Source organism: Orbicella faveolata, unplaced genomic scaffold, assembly GCF_042242905.1.
Source record: "Orbicella faveolata isolate gen_17 unplaced genomic scaffold, um_ofav_v1 contig_25, whole genome shotgun sequence".
NCBI classification, from domain to species: domain Eukaryota; kingdom Metazoa; phylum Cnidaria; class Anthozoa; order Scleractinia; family Merulinidae; genus Orbicella; species Orbicella faveolata.
Window position 1 is genome coordinate 8,145,925 of NW_028301553.1, and position 16,602 is coordinate 8,162,526.

At 39.8% G+C, this 16,602-nt stretch overlaps 1 protein-coding gene across 1 annotated transcript; it reads right to left on the reverse strand.

Moving 5' to 3' along the window:
* Nucleotides 1-224: 224 nt before the first annotated feature.
* Nucleotides 225-16,572, reverse strand: LOC110050199 (retinoblastoma-binding protein 5 homolog). The gene is made up of 17 exons (XM_020756090.2): nucleotides 16,390-16,572; nucleotides 13,070-13,095; nucleotides 12,635-12,807; nucleotides 11,744-11,884; nucleotides 10,562-10,649; nucleotides 9,894-9,965; nucleotides 9,055-9,084; nucleotides 7,037-7,116; nucleotides 6,675-6,800; nucleotides 5,758-5,810; nucleotides 3,856-3,956; nucleotides 3,451-3,522; nucleotides 2,758-2,841; nucleotides 2,278-2,381; nucleotides 1,853-1,946; nucleotides 1,507-1,645; nucleotides 225-766 (listed from the first exon to the last, which is right to left on the reverse strand). Exons 1-17 carry the CDS (start codon nucleotides 16,406-16,408, stop codon nucleotides 624-626), a joined length of 1,545 nt encoding a protein of 514 aa, XP_020611749.2. The 5' UTR covers nucleotides 16,409-16,572; the 3' UTR covers nucleotides 225-623.
* Between the last annotated feature and the right edge of the window lie 30 nt (nucleotides 16,573-16,602).

Below are 16,602 nucleotides of genomic sequence, written 5' to 3' on the forward strand. Positions count from 1 at the left end.
CACAACGCGGTCGAGGAGTTGAACTCGTGGCTACCGAGAACAAATCCAGATAGCGGTAGGGCGGAGGATTTGAACCAGGGACCTCCAGATTTCAAATCCAGCGCCCTAAACCACTCGGCCACGCCGCCTCTCTTGGACGGTATTCGCAGCAGTTGGGTAATAAATCACCATACAGGATTAGGTAAAACAAACATAAGACGGCGGGCAAGAAAAAGTACAACAAATGAATGTTTTCGACAGGGATGTCACTGAACATGAAAATGTGTATGTTCTGCGAGATGTTATGTACAAGTTCTGTTTCCACGTTATCCACAACAAAAAGCGTCTTTGTACGGAGTTCTCACATAACTTATACTGTTTGCTTCTAAAAATTCCATTGTTTTCAGAAACCGGGCAAAGCAACAGGCAGAGTTAACAACGCCTACTTATTGAGTCAATGTAGAAAGCGCTTCATCTGGTGCTGTTTCAATACGGAAATAAGCTCCTGTTTCAAATCAATTGGGAAAGCATTTCGTGTGTTGTTTCAAAATATGTGAAAGCATTTCCTTTGTTTCAAGGGAAAGTATCTCCTCTGTTGTTTCAATATGGGACAGCGGGTTCGATGTTTCCAACAAGGCGTGATCTTATTCAAAGGCGGAGTCCGTGTCCATGTCCGTTGACAATTCTGGCTCGAGTGTATTAGGTACAGCGGTAACAGGCTCTATCTCTGCGGCAGGCGCCTCTACAGATGGAGATTCTCTCTTTGCGGGGGATATTCTGTGCTTTCCTGAGAAAACAAAGACGGAAACGTGTCAGGTTATTGTATGATCGGCATGTGATACGAGATATAACAACCCTAATAGCCACGTGATATTCCTATTAAAACCGTTGTCACCCTATCCGAGAGCAATCGACATGTTATTTATGTTATTTATAAACCATTTTTCGTGTTTCTCTTGAGTTACAGAAACATGAGTGGAAGTTTGGGAGAACGAGAAAAGCTGTGGGAACACGAGAGTAGGGCAAATGTTTCCACAGCTTTTTCGAGTTTTCCCAAACTTTTAAGAGTGTTTTTATAACTTGTTAGCATAAATCCACTAGCGTTCTATAGTGAATCTCGTTCTCTTATTGGATTTGCAACTAGTTATCTATTCTGTTGTAGATGGTGAGTAGCCTGGCAATGTGCGGTTGTTAACAAACCGGCGGCCACTTCTTTGCGTTTACGAAGTGTCTGCGAAGAGGATTAGATAAAGTTTTGAACGACTGGTAGATTAGTTCTTAAAGAATTAGGATATTTGCTCTCAAATTCCATATGTGACAGTTGATTCGGGGTGATCGTCAACTATCACGTAGCGCGCGCGCTTTCTCACGGGGTGTTTTCTAACAGCCTGGGTAAAGCAGCTCGTTTTTGTCAATAAAAGCTCGAGAAGAAATTCCCGTTCAAGGGGTCTGTGGATTACATGTCTGCGAGGGACAAGCAAAATGTATAGTAGAAGTATACTGTAAGGTAATTTTAGTTTCACTTACCAAGGCTCTTGCTGTCGTGGTGAAGCTCACTTGAACTATGCCGGATGTCGATCACCTTAACCTTTTTTCTCTGAGACTCAGCTCCAGTCTCCTGAGAAGCGCGCCTCTTGTGTTCGGGATCATGGACGTGAATTTCGTTCTGTGAAGCCAAAAACAACACACTTTTAATTGCTGGCTCTCCCAAAAGCACAATTCTATCATCAGCTGAGGGTTTAACATTGACCACGCCAAAAATCTACTGGACCTAAGGGACATGTTTCTGAAATCATACCACTATGCCAACTTCCTAACCGCTGTTTAAAAAAGGGACCTAAGGGGTTTAAAAAGGGACCTAAATTCAGCACACCTCTTGAGTCCATCCAGTCTCCTCAGGGTCGTCAACTTCAGGTGCTACGGGAAGGTAGTAAATCGAGTCCAAATCTTCATCGTTCTCTTCATCGCTGCAACATTTAACATAAGACGATTTACGCCAAGCATTCGAAAAGAAAAACTGAAATGTTAACCAATATGGCTGTAAACGAATGCCGAGCCGTAGGCGAATGTTTTAAATTAGTTTCTGACAAATTCTCGCAATCTCTCTGAGTGTTTGCATCGGGCTGTGTGAACAACAAGCGGCCGTTTTCTGCTTTGTTATAAAACGATGCTACCAAGATACAATGATACTTCATAACCTTGTTTTACATAGCCTCACGGTGTAGTCGACACCACCAATCAGAGCGTGCTTTTTACGAACGCAATGTTATAAAAAATGATGTTGTTTGTGCCTTGTACCTGCTACACAGAGCTGGAATTCTTTCCACCGCACACACATCGACTTCATCCTCTTCCCCTGCTTCCGTTTCAGAAGGCACCTCGGCTTCTTCGTCTTCATCTTCCTACAAGAGAGAAAGCAACAGTTCTGTGAAGTAGCTCTAAACAGTCTCGGGCAAAATGCTGTTTTTTTTCTTTCAGCTAATCAGGAGCAAACCAAAAACCGAAACCAAAGTGCATTTTCCTGCACTTGGCATCCGTTCCATGTTTTCCCGCGTTTGACGCAGGTTGCATGGTTCTGTTTCGAATTCTGATTGGTTCACGGCACTTTCGCGTTTGTTGTTAGTACCATGGTTCATCACAGCATTACAAACCGCTCTACGAGTCTTCGAATTATCAGATTTGGGGATCAGACACTGCCTGTACTCAGAAGAACTGGAGATGAACACATCCTTGGGTTTATGCAATAAATTACAGTCTTGAAGTTGAAAGTACACTTACTATGTCAAACTCATTTTCTTTCTCTTCATATTCTACATTTTCGTCCAGCTCTTTAAAATCTGGTGCAAATGCGCTCCAGTTTTCCTGTGCAAAAATACAAAGACCAACCATCGTGTGAAAATTATTGCTAACTTTCATTTTACTGCGTCTTTTAACAAGTGAACTCTGAACTACAAAACCAAACTAATGATTGCGTTTAACACAACTGTCAATCACAATCACCACGACAGCCACCCCACCCCTTCCCCGAAAAAAAAAGACAAAAATGAGAAGGATAGAAATCCACTCAAACCCCACGCACGCCAGTTGAAGCAACATTTTTTTCTATTTTCTAAGTTGTCCACTAAGATATTTGACGACAATGTAAAACACAACAGCCAGTTTGAGTTCAGAACTTCAGAGTTCGCATGTCATTGCGAGGTGCAGTAATAGCCACTAACCGTGACGATTATCTGAACAAATTCTGTACAGTCGGGTAACAAGCACTGCTTGTGGCGAATCTTCGTACACTTGTCAGAAATAGTTCGCAAATTGAGTGTTCAAAAAATTGTGACTTGGGCTTGTTTTCACATCTTTTCATTTCTCCTTGGTTCATTTAGAGACTGAATTTCTTCACTTCGCTGCAAGGGTTTTGTTTGGGTCATAGGTTTTTTCCCTTTCAAAAATTTTATTATTCACTTCATTCAAGCTTACCACATGATTTTGGGCCCAAATCGAGACTACTCCACTTGAAATCGAGGCTATAATTGGTCGGATTGGGTGCCACTAAAGAAAACAAAACACAGTTAAGTCATTCCAACAGGAATTGGGTTTCTACAACTATACAAGTACAACCTAAGACTACAACGAATTACAGACAGAAATTAGGTAAGTCTGTTCAATCCTTTACATTTGTATTAAATAGCTGTCAAATGACTGAAATCAAATTTTTTCCATTTATCACTGATCTTGAAAACACCAAAGAGGAAAATGTTATAAGAAACTTGGGCTAGTAAGTTATCATAAACTCATTATCATAATCCGTCATCATAGTGCCATGGGACGCATAAGGCCTTGTATCATAACACAGCAATGTTATTAAGAGGATAACTGCCTTACCACCACTTCCAATAACAGTTCACCCTTAGTTCCATGAAGGATTTTGACTAGATTCCCAACTCCCTTCTCCCAGATGTAGAGTGCATGTGTCCGAGATGATCCTAGCACAATACAACACAGTAATCAGTGATTAAAAATAACCATGGTTCACACACTTCCAGTACTCTATAACAATTATGTGTTCAATAACTCCGAGATTAGACCCAAGAAAGTTTAACATGGTGATTAATGACTGTGTTTCACGTGATATTTGGCTCTCAAACCTTCAAAACTGTCCAGGGGCCCGTTTCTCAAAGGTCCCAAAAAGTTTTTGCACCCGAAAAGCTGTAGCAAAATCTCAACCCTTTTGACTACCGAGCTGTTTTATTCATATATTCTTGATACGAACAGAGGTTCTCTTCATACAAGAAGTTGCAGGTGTATTCACCTCTCTGTCTTTAAATAACGATTAACTAAAAATGGCTTTTCGGGCCCGAAAAGATTCCAGGCCTTTTGAGAAATGGGCCCCAGGATCATTGTACAGTGTTCTTGCCCAAGGCAAGTGATGGTTGTCTCAAAAACTAATATCTTGAGACACCTGGCAAGTGGCTCTTCTTCCCACCCAAGTATGTAACAAATTGTTTGGACAACCTAAACATATATCCCTCTATGGGGGTATTCTGGTATGTGTGGTGGGAGCATCTGCTAACCAGGTCTCCACATTTTCACCCCATTTTAGCAAGGATTTACATTCAATATGATACCCCATCCTGGAAATAGGAGAGTACCAATATAGTCTTTTAATGCCACAGAGTGGACCTGTTCTGATGACCTGTTAAGGTAGATAGTTCATTTACCCTCACCAGATCTGTTTTCTGTGACTTGACTCAATAGGTGTTTAAACTAGGAGCCTAACAAGGCCCAACTGCTCAGGGTTGCGCCTGAAGACTGCGAGCAGTCTCTCTTTTCCTTGAAAATCAATGGGGAAGGATGCGAAAGGTTTACGGTCATTTCGCCCCATGGTCATTTCGCCCCCAGTCACTTCGCCCCAACCAAAAGTCATGTCGCCCCATAATCAAAGTCACTTCACCCCATACAAAAGTCATTTAGCCTCATACAGAAAGTACTTCGCTCCCTGTAAGAAATAAGTGAAATTTGTCGTGAACTTTTCGTTTTGATGTTGGAGTTGGACTGATTTTGAACTTAAGACTTATGTCAGTTCAGATTATTAACTACTGCAGCTTCCAGTCGCGTTCGCTTAAATACGCTTGGTAACACTAAATATCATTTCGTTCGATTACTTTCCTCATCACGAATTCTTATCCGTTGTAATCCCTCAAAATACATTAAATATCACTTTGTTTGATTACTTTCCTCAACACTATGATCAGCTAGGCAAATAGAGACAATCTTGTAAGCATATATACACTTTAATTATATCATGGGGCGAAGTAACTTCTGTATGGAGCGAAGTAACTCTTTTATGGGACGAAGTGACTTCGATTATGGAGCGAAGTGACTTTTGGTTGGGGCGAAATGACTGGGGGTGAAATGACCATGGGGCGAAATGACCGGATACCATGCAAAACAAGTAAGTGTGCGTGCATGACTGTGAGCATGACATGTGAGTGGTGATGCCACGAGCTGCTAGTATCACGGGCGTCGGAAGACAGACCAATAGAATTACTCTGTTACCAGAGTGCCAGGCATCCAAAACATTGTATGAAACCATTGCAGTCTCTCTTTTTGCTGTCTTTCGACGCTACTAGCTACTTGCACGTCACTCTCACAGTTACCCTTGCACGCTTACATGTTTTGCGTTCTACCCACAGATTTTCAAGGGAAACAGAGGCTGCTCACAGTCTATTGTGCCTGGAGTTGAATTAACAGTATCAGTACAGCAGTAAGAAACATGAAACTTACCTGCACAGATATATTCTCCATCACCTGAGAAACAACATTTTTTCCACAGTGTTCTAGTAAAACAATAATGAGATCAGGAGTAAATTGGTGCACCACAATGTACCAAGGGAAAACTCTTAAGGTGATCACATAAACAGAGTGATTTTCAATTGACTCTCAAAAGTAATTAGGTAATTACTTTGGTTTTGGTTTTGGTGAACACCATTTTACTACAGTTTGAGACTGGCTGAGTACTCTAATTGGTAAGTAATTGGTTTGGTTTTGGTTTTACAACACTCAATTGAACTCCAATCTGTTATTCAATGGGGTTCAGAACAGATGAGTTTATTTCATATGCTTCTCAATATTCTTCACCTAATTTTCAGTTGGCTTGCCTGCAAAACTAATATTTATGTGTAAGACAAACACACTACAAACTTATTCAGTAAATTTATGATCACCACTTCATGGAAATATGGTGGCCTCATAAACAGACATTGGAGTTATTAGCAGATTGGGCTACAGATCAAGCGACCCAGGTTTGAGCCCTGGCTATGGGATCATTGTGTATTAATATTGTTGTGTTGATGGGCAGGACACTTTCCTCCTGTAGTGTTTGCAAGCCTAACACTAATCCGGCATTAAAAGATGATCAAGGTTTTAATTTCTCTTGTATAAAGTGGCTTTTACTGCTAATGTTCTGTGAAGTTGAGGGCAGTCACTATCAAAACTGGAAAGAAAAAAAAAATACAGAAAACCTCAAAATTGATGCTAATCCCAGATTAGCTTTTAAGCTAATTAAAATTGCGCCATGTATAAATGGGTACTACAATGGTCTAAATGGGTACTGGTACCAACAAACTGTTTTGAAGGGAATCCCGGAAACAATATTGTGGGCTAGTGTGTGATGGAAAACCAATACTTCAATTAACAATCACCTGTTAACAAGATCTTGAAGTTTCTGTATTGGCTCAGGTTCCGCTCCTTCAGTTCCTCTGCATGATAGCACAATCTGACTGTCAAACACCCTGATTATTCTGTCCTGTGAGTTTATTAGGAAAGCACTGCAACGAAAAAAGGCAAGGTCATGTAAAGATGATGAGAACATGCAATGACTGGCAAGTAGACCACAAGTAGTCCCTCTTACACTTAGTCTGTCATGTGTGAGAAAAATTCATGTTGGTATTGCAGCTACTTCCCCCAAATGTGATGTACATTTTCTCTGGGTTAGCCTATACCAAACTAATGAATGATAAACAATTTTGGAGAAGAAGATTCATCAAATTCTTAATAAACATACCTGCCTCTTCTGGCAAATTCTATTGCCTTGATAGCTGTGTTAGCACTTGTTCCTGTTTGGATTCTAAATGATGTCACTACCTGGTAAATGGTCAGAAACAAAGACAGTCCATACCGTGTAATATAAGCTACACACCGCATCATTTCTGACAGTAGGGAGCTTAAGTAAAGATGGCAGCAATGCCTAGGACAATATCTAATGAAAACATTTAGATCTTACATCCAAAGTTTGCAACAACCTTGTCCCCAGGGTCTCTCATCTTACCGCCCCCTGGAGCGAGCGAAGGCAGACCCTGGTTGGGTCTGGTCACGTGCCTCCCAGAATCTGGGAGATGACAATTGAATTATTGAAGGGATGGGCGGCCTAGTAGGAATTTTGTCTATACTTAGTCTATGGGAGTTCGGGAAGTGTTGTCACCAAAGTAAACCAAGAACGATATGATGTTCTGCGGCAATGTCCGACGGTAATATTCTGCAAATGCCAAGGAAAACTTATCCATCATCTGATAGCGGAAATCCAAGTCGCTGATGGTTGTATGGTTCAGTGAAGGACATTACATATTGTAAAAATCTCCTCACGAAGGCAAATGGAGAATTACACACCGCAGCCGAGGCTGTGCATGGAAGATGTTTGACTCATCTTTACCTCAGAATGAAGTTTAGGTCTTGTTACCGGTGATTAAATAATTTTAGAGAATTCAGGGCCTTTTAAATGATCACTGAAAGCCAAAGTCACTTCGAAAGGAGTGAAAGGGTGAAAAGTTTCACCGCGCCATTGGCGCCCTGAACTTTGCAGAGTGTGAAGGGTATAAATACAACAAACTCGTCGCGGTATGCATTTTGCCGTTGTTGCTGATAAAATGGATTTATCTTCGAACGAAAGGAGGCTAGAAAATGAAAAATATAATTTTTATTGTGTCGTTAATAAATTAGTGTACGTGACACCAACGGTTTGAGAGAATTGTGCACATTTTCATTTAATTTTCGATCTCTCGACCTTTCTTTGCTTCAAGCGTGTTTCTGAGGGGCATTTTTTGTGCCGTGTTATTAGAAGAAATGGAAATTATAAGTAGAGCGGAGTCATTTGATTATGCTACAGCATATTTTTAGAGGTCGTAGGTCTGCATGGTTTCTGCTGTTAACAGCACGTTGCTTCTCAGAGTTTGACACCTCTGTAATTTGCAAGGCCGTGCTTATACTTTGTTTAGGTTCGTTTCTATTGCAAGATACGTTTTAAGGCTCTAAGTGTTGGCTCTCCAGGGACAAAGATTAAAATATTTCATGAACATATTGCTTACTTGCATTCTATATTGTGACACCGCAGGTGACGCCGGGCCCGGCTATTTGATTAGAATTGTTTGCAAGCACAGTGCGATGCACGAATATCATATTTATCTTTGTCTAGCTTTTCTTCATCAGAGACTGCCGTAGCTTTACTTTGAGAAAGCTATACATTTTCCTAGAGATGTTCTTATGTTTTTTGCATCAATTTGATTGAGTGCATTCAAAAGGAGAAACAACAATTACTACGGGATGAAATTGCGCTACTCGATGTCCACAGTTGAAATATGACTGACTTTCCATAAATCCAGTGGGTAAGACGGCAACACTGAAAATCGCGACCACGAAATTGCCTCGAGACAGACTTGCTTAACCTTTAGGTAAACGCTGGAACAGATATTATTCGAAATTTCAGCCTGAAAGCTAAGTATTGATAAACGCCACGGGGAATGTGGCGGTCGCAGCACGCAACAAAGCTCAACGCGACAAACTGCTGATTACAGAGGACCCCTCCCTGATGTTCTCAATTGTCAAAGTGGCACGTGACCAGACCCAACCAGGGTCTCTCTTCGCTCGCTCCAGGGGGCGGTAAGATGAGAGACCCTGGGAATGAGGTTGAGTTTGCAATATTTATCTATATCTGTTCACAGTGCCTATTTGTCTACAAACTTGTTCAAGTTAAAAATATATTAATTCTAAAACAAGAAAAACAAAAAGTTAGTCCTCGTGGTCACTTACTTCATGAGTCTCTGCATCAATCACCAGCACCTAAAAGAAAGATGCAAAATTACAGACAAGTCATTTTGAAATCTTTAAACTTAAGTCTTCACTTGTGCCAAAGAAGCCTACCCTACTAAAGCAAAATTCCCATTTCCACAGCAATTGAATTGACAATTTCAGGTTAGCCTTCAGCAAACAGTTTGTTGGCACCCATTTATACAAATGGGGGGAGAGAGACACCATTAGAGAAACATTTTTTTTTTTGCCTAAGAAGACAGCCAAAAAATCTAGCCTAGTGCTATAACCCTGCCTACTTGATTTGCACTCAACATTACAAGAAGGTCACCATGCTACTCACGTGCTGGATACAGTTGTCCTGGTAGCAGCTGGAATTGTGAATTGAGGTAGCATGGCCGAGATGACTCACATTCAACACATGATAATTAAGCCAAGTGCAAACCCCCACTACCCTCCAGGGGTGGTGAATGGTCCTCAAAGACCATGAGTATTGCAAAATTTTCGTCAAAGTTTATGGTTTATTCAAAGCTGGGAATGTTGTTGAAGTACTGATTTGTTTGCTTTATTTACAAGCTTAAATGACATCTGAATGTCTTAGAACCTGAACATCTTGAGCTTGCATTTAAAACAGTTTGAAGTCTCAGTCTCCCAATTGAAGAGGTCAAAATGTCTTGGGCTCACAAAGAAAAATGCTAGTCTTGCCTTCTTGACAAGTCTCGAATTTACCATTCACCACCTCTACCTTCTAAAACTAAAATTCCACCACAGACATACAGGTACATGTACCACAGCCCTACTTTTGCAACAAAGTCTAGCTGCAATTTAAATCTAGTACTCACCTTGCCTTTAGAATTCCCTGTGTAGATGTATTCTCCTTTTCTATCAAATGATGCCACAATGTTCTGTTCAGACTGCAGAAATACATACAGATCAATAAAGATGAAAACATTTGATTTCAAATTGTTTTCTTTCCGTGAAGTACATATAGCCTATAGCAGAATCTTTGTTGTCATTGTTTAGAATTGCCTCTTTAGCAAATAAGTTTGTATAGAGAAGGCATCAGGCAACCGATACATGACTTTGTATGAATTCAATTGACCTTAATCATGTAAAAAGCATAAGAAATTTGTTTGACTTTAGTAATAAGTGAAATGTTTGACTCTTTACCAGAGATGCAAACTTAAAAAAAATCGAAATCTGGGAGATCAACAATAATTTACCTTCTGCACCATCCGAAAAAGTTGTTAAATGTAGAGCTTCCCAAATTCAACCACAAAAATGGGCAAATATCTAACAACGTCCTCCCTCCCCCCTTCCCAAAAAACATCACAGTTGGTCAAAGTACATGTAAGTGTGAAAGATGTACTTTAAGTACTTTCCTTAGCACCCAGGAGATATGGAGGTCTGCCTGTACAGGAGACTGGGAGATTTGCTCTGTATCAAACTCCTAGATAATCCACAAGAGTTGGCATAGATGTAGATGCATTACAGATAATATATGTATTACCTCTCCACCATTTGGCAAGGAGAAGTGCTGTCCATCCAGCTTCACAAGCACAGGTGCATGTTTCATAGGACAGACAAGGATGATTTTACTGGAACAGGAACAAAAAGAATTTCAGATATCTATTTAGACAGTCTTTTTCAAACAAGTTAAACTCACTACTGAACTGCAAACCACTATATCAAAATTGTTTTTATTTATCTCATTGGCTTACCAGTAGTGCACTGTAGGCAAAGGTAAATGTTTTACCACACTTGTCAGAAACTTTGGACTTGGCCAATTACAATATATTAATTAATTAATTGATTAATTAATTAATTAATTAGAAATTCTAACATGCTCCTGAGGCTCAGGGTTCTGGCAAAAACGAAATCACAATGAGGTTGAGGCAGGAATAAATAATCTCTTTTGCTCTAGTCCCTTACGTGCAAAATTTGCATGTTAGGGACTAGAGCAAAAGAGATGTTAAAATTCTAACACGACATTGAGGCTTACATTTAATGTAAGCCTCAATGTCGTGTTAGAATTTTAACATCTGAAATTGGCCTACCTACATGTGTTTTGTTTGAATTTTATTTAGTCTTTTAATTTGCAAGAGGATCCACAATTTTGTTGCAACATTGCAAGTTAATTTACACATTGCAACATTTTACACTTGTCTGAGTGGTGATGACACTCCAACTTATTATTACAGTAGTGACGCAGGGGTTTCATTAACTACTGGTTTTCACAGGTGTTTTAACCCGATTGAGTAGAAAAAGGAATAAAGTTTCGTTGTAAATTTTCTGTAATGAAGTTTGTTTGTTTGTTTGTTCGTTTGTTTGTTTGTTTGTAGTGCCATAATGCAAAACCAATTACTTCTAGTAAACGTTTGAAGTTGTCCTTCAGTAGCATATCGGAGTACATAGATATATTGATTCAATTGAGGCCTTGAGCTACTGTATTTTCATTCCGAGCACAGCATCATCAGGGAATGAAAGAAAATATTCAATAGTGTGTGATATAAAAGTGGTGTAGGTGACACAAATGAATGATTAGAAAGCTCGGAATAAAAATACAGTAGCTCAAGGCCTCATCTGAATCAATATATCTATCAACTACGTTTTAGACACTCACATGAATACCCCTCTAATTAGGAATTTTAATAACATTGTGATTAAATAAATATTCAATGGTTGTACAAACTTGTTTCTTGGATGAAACTGCACTTTGGTGACAGGAGATTGAAAACGGTACTTCTGGTCACACTCGCCCGACAAGACATCCCACACTGACACATTCCAGTCATTAGAGCCACTGAGCAGTTTGCGACCATTACGACTCCAGCTGAATAGCATGTCAAATTAAAAACCAAAACTCTTTAAAACATAGCAATGAAACAATTTCCAACTTTTACTAATAGAAAATTTTATTACTAACAAGGGTTTACCTAACCTTCTCAACAGAAGGAAACTGGTTTTCACAGCCAGACAAAACTGTTTGAACTGGACTTCTTTATAAGAAAAACATTCCCCCACATGGGCACACCAGGCAGGAAAAATCATCAATTTGCCTGGTGATGGGCCTTTACTGAAACCTCTTCTTATTAAGAACTACAATATAGATACGACCCTACTAGTGCTCTGATTGGTCAAAAACCCATGTTTTATCAGAGTATAAAACATAGAAAAAGCGTGTTTTATTGTTTTTGGCCACATTACCTCTATATCATAAAACAAATGAAGAAGTCTAATCCATGTATTATACCGTGACAAAACATTGCGGACATTTGAGAACACTCGAGAAATGTTGAAAACACTCACCTGCGGCTCATGTTTTCTACGTTTCCCTTGTGTTTTCAAATGCTCTCACCTTACAGATTTATTACTTAGTTTCTGTCTAACATACAATATTTGTTTGCTTGTTTCAGTGTCCACAATTAGTACAGCAGTACTAAACACTTCAACACTTAAATAAAGTGATTTATTTTTATTTTTTTTAATGCTTGTCATGTTTTATTACAGTGTAATACACGGCTGAGGTTTCTTAATTTGTTAAATAATCTTGTGTAAAAATGAAGTTTAACAATACATGTACCTAACAGAAGTGACAGGGTGTACATGGGCACTGATTATTTTAGCGATTCCTCTTGTTAGAAAATCCCAAATGACAATACGTCCGTCATTGCAACCCACAGCCAAGAGAGAACCTCGCCGATTGAATGATGCTGTTCCTGCAACACTAACTGAGTCTAAACTACCATCATACTCCTGCAATGAAAGTTTTAAAGTAGCCATCAGTCTCCAGTGAAAAGGAATGTACTGACTCTTATTAGTAGAATTCTACTAGTATATAAAATGAATGTAAATGCTGTAATCTGATTGGTTGGAGTATCATACACTATCAGCCATTAGTGTGCAGTAACTGCTACAAAATAGTGATGTTTTCTTGTTTTTCTGATGGTCATTAAAATCTAAATCATTAAATTATAATTTGAAATTAGTGTATTAACAAAAGAGTAACTGTCCTCACCTCAGGGTAGCTTTGCCCAAACGATTCTGAAAATGTAAGTTGGAACGAAAACTTGAAGTAAGAATATGAAACATCTTTGCCTACAATCTACTGGTATATATATTTATCATTTTACATTTTATTTTACAAATTTCATAAGCATATGCATAATTTTTGGGGTCCCTTTTAATAAAACAGTTATTCCACTCGCATTTGTTAAAGGAGAAGGTCACTCCAAAAAGCTTACTTTTTTGTCTTTGTCTATAGCAAGTAAACATTCAGCCTTTCCACTCACCGAAGTTTCAGCCTCTGAAGTGCCTGCTATCCTGAAGAAATTTGTCTCGAAAGAAGTGACTTCAGAGACCACCATTTTGAAACTGTCTTGGCAGCCAGGCTGTGTTTATGTGACGTCATTCTGTCCGACTCAAAATTGGCAGGAAGGAGAAAAACCTGCAACTGACTTGGCATCCTTCACAATCTATTTTTTTTTTCAAGCAATTATCCACATCACTATCTTCAGTTGGAGTTTGGAGCGTGTTTGGTTCTAAATAATATGGCTCAAGAGCAGCCATAACCCAGAATGGTAGTGAAAAGGTTCTTCGGAAATCACTTGTACAAAATCTCTTAGATTGTATGACGTCATGAAAATGAAGCCTGGCTGCTGAGTACTGTTAAAAATGGTGGCAATGGTGTTCCAATTTTGGGCTTCTTTGGAGACAAATTTTCATGAGGAAAACCTACACTTTAGAGGCTGAAACTTTGGTGAGTGGCTAAACTTAGTGCAAGGTTTTTATTAGTGCTGACAAAAAATATACATTTTTTGGAGTGACCTTCTCCTGTAAGATCCTTTTATACACACTGTACAATGGGGAAATTTTTAAGTGAACACTGGTTGGCTATAGTGTTTAAGCCAACTCTCCCACATTATCCAAGAGTCTTCCTAATAAAGACTGAATCTTTCAGTCTCCCATACGAGTCACCAAATCTTCAAGATAGGGAGGAAAGAGCTCAAGGTGTATTTTTCACACCTATTTTGTCCAATTTTTTGGTGTTTTGACTCTTCTATTAGATAATTTTTGGATATTTGATGCTTTTTTGAGGTTGAATCGGAGGAGCTTTGCTTTTAACAACTCTTAAAAGGGGCCTGTAAGGTATAATTGGCGACCTTCTGCATTTCAATTTTTTAAGCTTGACATCTCTGTCAGAGACATCCTACAAATACTAGAGTAAAAAACCACTGCTATGTAAGTGAACTTCATTTACACAGACTACATAGCACCCTAACACATGGAAATGAAGTGGTCATGTAATCTATATTAAGTCTCCATGTATAACCTCGGTTTGGAATGTTCTCCCCATCTCAGGCCCCCCATTTCAGACCTCCCATCTCAGACCCCCATCTCAGGCCCCCATCTCAGGCCCCCATCTCAGGCCCCCATCTCAAGCCACCATCTCAGGCCCCCCATTTCAGACCCCCCATTTCAGACCCCCCATTTCAGACCCCCCATCTCAGACCCCCCATCTCAGGCCCCCATCGCAAGCCACCATCTCAGGCCCCCCACCTCAGACCCCCCATCTCAGGCCCCAAGCCCCCCACCTCAGACCCCCCACCTCAGACCTCCCATCTCAGACCCTCCACCTCAGACCCCACGCTTTTCGTGTGAGACTACAATATCAGGCCCCGACAATGTCAGTTACGTTTTTCGCGCAAGACTACAATATCAGGCCCCGAACATGACACCTACAATCTCAGACCCCACGCTTTTCGTGCAAGCTTACAATATTAGGTTACAATATTAGGCCCCGACAATGTCAGACCCCACGTTTTTCGCGCAAGACTACAATATCAGTCCCCGAACATGACACCCACAATTTCAGACCCCACGCTTTTCGTGTGAGCTTACAATATCAGGCACCGACAATGTCAGACCCCACGCTTTTCGTGCGAGACTACAATATCAGTCCCTGCACGTGACACCTACAATCTCAGACCCCACACTTTTCGTGCACGACTACAACAATGATCATAAACCCACGAACCCTCACCAAAGATTCAGTTTTTGGGCAATCACTCAGCCGCACACATTTATGAGCCGACATACTAGCCACCTGAAGGGGTTTATTTATTTGATTAAGGACAGGCCAAACGTGACACTTCATTTTAAAATTTCAGTCAACGACATGTATTTACGTGGAATAAATTGGTCATTTAATGGGAGTCCATACCCTCTGGTTGCAAGTAGACGACTTATTTTCACCTGTACATTGCTTAAACTGGTATTTGAAAATAGTGAAAGAGGCCTTCCAGTGCTGTCGATGAATATAACTATAAATATTTCGGGCGTGAAATTATACAAATATCCCAATAAAGAAATGCTGTAAAATCACCTTACACTTGATCTTTATAAACGTGTTATACACTTCTCGTCGGTCTACCTTATTGCATAGAAAAGCTTTGGTACATTAAACGAGTAATATGCGAGTGTGAGAATTGCGGGACTACATGAAGCAATCGGATAATAACTTCTGAGATGGACATGATACCAATCTGTCAGCGAAGTCTGCTAATAAACAAAAGCATTTTGGGGTCAGCAAAAATTTCAAGACGCTGGTTGCGTGACTTGAAACAAAGTGATACATATGATTATCTTAGAACGTTTTGGGACGGATGCTTGCTTCAAAAATATATTTTAAAAGTATTAATAATTTATATATTTCCTAAAAAATAGTACCAGAATATGGTAATAAGAAACGCGATGCTGTGAAGTCTATAGGCTAGAAAGGAAGTTGGAACAATGGTGACTTTCTCTTCCAGTGAACTTGCAGTTTGTTATTTGTAATAGCCATATTTCATAATAATTTCAGTACACTACTGAAGAATTACTGCACTATTTAGCACAACAGTTAACATAAAGTTAAACCCGACACATAAAACAGTCAAACTCAACTGATATGATTGGGGTCTGATATGGTACGTTGGGGTCTGATATGGTAGGTCGGGGTCTTGTATTGTATGTTGGGGTCTGATATGGGGGACCTGATATGGTAGGCCACGTTCCAACTCTAATAGCATGTGTAGCTGAAGGGTGAATTTCGATGAATTTGTATTCCCGCCAAGACAGGGTCAGATAAAGGCTTCATCCTATTGGTCAATCGACTATTCCTTTGGGATCCAAGCTTTCCCTGAACTACAAATCACGCGAGGGAAAGCCAGAATAATATGTCAAGAAACTACTTGCTTCTAGCCACAATACACACAAAACAACAATGTAATACCAAAAAACCCAAACTTGAGGCAATAACGCTTATTCTTTTGACAGGAGCGCAAAAACTGTACTCACGAAGCAGTTCGAGATTCATGGCAAACGTCTGGTCCAGTTCCTTCGACAGCACAGTCTTGATCTTGTTATTGATTTCATTAACAACACATTGAAACCTGACACAGAAATCAAGTGTGCATCGCTTTGAAACTTTGCTTTAGAGGAGCTTTTGAAGTTTCCTTTTCGATCGATTTCCACTCACGTCGCTTTTACCGCGTTACATTGTCTTTCTAC